General features: G+C 39.5%; 1 protein-coding gene across 1 annotated transcript; it reads right to left on the bottom strand.

The window, feature by feature from the left end:
* Window positions 1-111: 111 nt before the first annotated feature.
* LOC104863215 (MAM domain-containing protein 2-like) lies at window positions 112-2,200 on the bottom strand. Its single transcript, XM_010625605.3, has 3 exons — window positions 2,136-2,200; window positions 1,962-2,055; window positions 112-331 (listed from the first exon to the last, which is right to left on the bottom strand). Exons 1-3 carry the CDS (start codon window positions 2,163-2,165, stop codon window positions 171-173), a joined length of 285 nt encoding a protein of 94 aa, XP_010623907.1. The 5' UTR covers window positions 2,166-2,200; the 3' UTR covers window positions 112-170.
* Window positions 2,201-2,206: the final 6 nt, after the last annotated feature.

The raw sequence follows: 2,206 nt of genomic DNA on the forward strand, positions 1-2,206 counted from the left end.
TTTTTTTTTTTGGTACTGGGGATCAAACTCAGGACCTTGCACTTGCAAGACAGGCAGCAGAACCACTGAGCTAAATTCCCAGCCCAAATTTACACATTTCAAAATGCAGCAAACAACCTAGGATGCTACTCTGGGAGGTTTCCTTAAGAAATGGCACTGTGTGGCATAACTCACTCACCTACCCCAGTAGTGTGATCTCCCTTTGGTCCTGTGTAGGAAGTGGGAGTTTCTCCTCGCTTCCTGTGCCAGCTGCTCCGGTTTCTCTTCTCCTGAGTAAAGGCACATTCATCTTGATCAAAAGTGCATTGTCCAGGTGGAGGTGGGAGGCTCTCTGCAAGGAAACAGCAGGTGTTGTAATCCCTGAGACACTTTCAGTGAATGTGCATGCCACGCTCCCTGGGAGTTTGCACCATATGTCTGAATGTTGTCTGGTCACATGTCACAGTGGAGAGGCGGTCGCCCACCCTGAGGGCAGCCCATATACCATGGTTGGACCTCCAGCTACAATCTGTGGCCCGCCATGGCTCCTGCCACAGGCGTAGAGAACAGTCAAAATGCTACATTTAATATTGGGATACTGTGAGAAAGACACTTCCCATGTGGTAAAGGTATTTGGGAGAATGAGCTCGCAAAACTCTGAAAACTGGAGGTGTACTGCCTTTATGAAAATATGAAAAATAATCTAATTGCATAATGCAGGAGCTGTCTTTAGAAGTCTGGGATGAGTGAAGGACATCCTCATAGCAATTCTACACCTGCTTTGGAAGGGAAGAAGACATATGAAAGAACCAAACAGAGTTCTGGAGACTTAGCTATGTACAGCAAGGGGTTTAATTTCTCTGACTCTCAGCATTCTTATGAACAATGCGGGAACATTCATGCAGTTTGTGAGGGTTAAATGACATGCTCTGTATAAAGTATTTAAACACAAAGTTCTTAATAATTATTGGCAAGACAAATATTAGGAATTATTATTTTGCTAGGGTATTATTTACCATTTTCAAGGAGAAATATTTGTCTTTGAATCTATCTTTAATAACTTGCATAATTATTTGTACTAAAGGGTAAATTTTAAGAATTACCAACCCTAGAAGAGCACGCCCCACAACTTACTGGGGACTCCAAATTGTCTTTTGATTAAATAAATATGGCTATTACTGTCCTGTACTACACAGTTCTCTATTTTTAAAGAAAAGAAATAGTTATTCCATGATTTAGGATGCAATATAATTAGTAGATTAAGCTCAGTGATCTACATTGAGGTATGGAACATTTTGTCATAGGACACTGTATCCATAGCTGGCTACCATGACTTTATTTTGTCACTATCATTGGTGCTTCGTTTACTGTTTCATTGTCATTTAATTCATTTTAAAAGTATATATTTTATTAACATTAAATATATTTGAATGTTTATGTTTTTTAAGAATTTCATTAATATGACTTGAAAATATGCTTGTTTTGTTTGTTTGTTTGTTTGTTTGACACAGAGTCTTGCTATGTAGCCTAGGCTGGCCTTGAACTCACAGCAATCTTCCTGCCTCAGCTTCCCAATTGCTGGGATTAGAGAAGTGTGCCACCACACCCAGGTAAAACATGCATTTTGTGAGATGCAAATGACAACAATATTAACCATGATGATTAAGATAGAAGATTTTTTTGAATGCACCATTTTGTGCTAGGTCCTATACCAGGGAACATATATATATTATCCCCAATATTCAGGAAGGTGCTACCATCTCCCTTACAAAAAGGGGCTGAAATCACATGTGCAAAGATGCACAGTACCCATGAACCATTATTTCTAAGTTTTGAAGCAGACTACAAAGTTCTGTATATTGAGGTGCTTCTAGCAAGAAAAGAAAAGCATGGCATAAATAAAGTACACCAAGCTCTTAGAGAAACTAGAAAGGTCACATACGTGCCAGGGAGACAAGCAGGTGAAATAACTGCCTTCTTACCTGGAGACCAGCAGCTTCCTGATTGTACTGTAATATCATCTAGGGCTACAAGTCCACAGTCCCAAAAACTTTTACATAGGCTCATGAAGACTACCTGCAATTGATAAAGTTATTAATTTTGTTAGCTGAAAATGGGAAATGCTTACAGCCTGCAGTTTTCTTAGCATGATTTACCTGAATAAACAGGTAAAAACGCCTCTCCATGGCCCCTATGAATAATGGTACAGACACAGTGGCATGAAGAA

The sequence above is a fragment of the Fukomys damarensis genome, unplaced genomic scaffold, assembly GCF_012274545.1.
Source record: "Fukomys damarensis isolate Sample0158 unplaced genomic scaffold, DMR_v1.0_HiC HiC_scaffold_62802, whole genome shotgun sequence".
Taxonomy (NCBI): domain Eukaryota; kingdom Metazoa; phylum Chordata; class Mammalia; order Rodentia; family Bathyergidae; genus Fukomys; species Fukomys damarensis.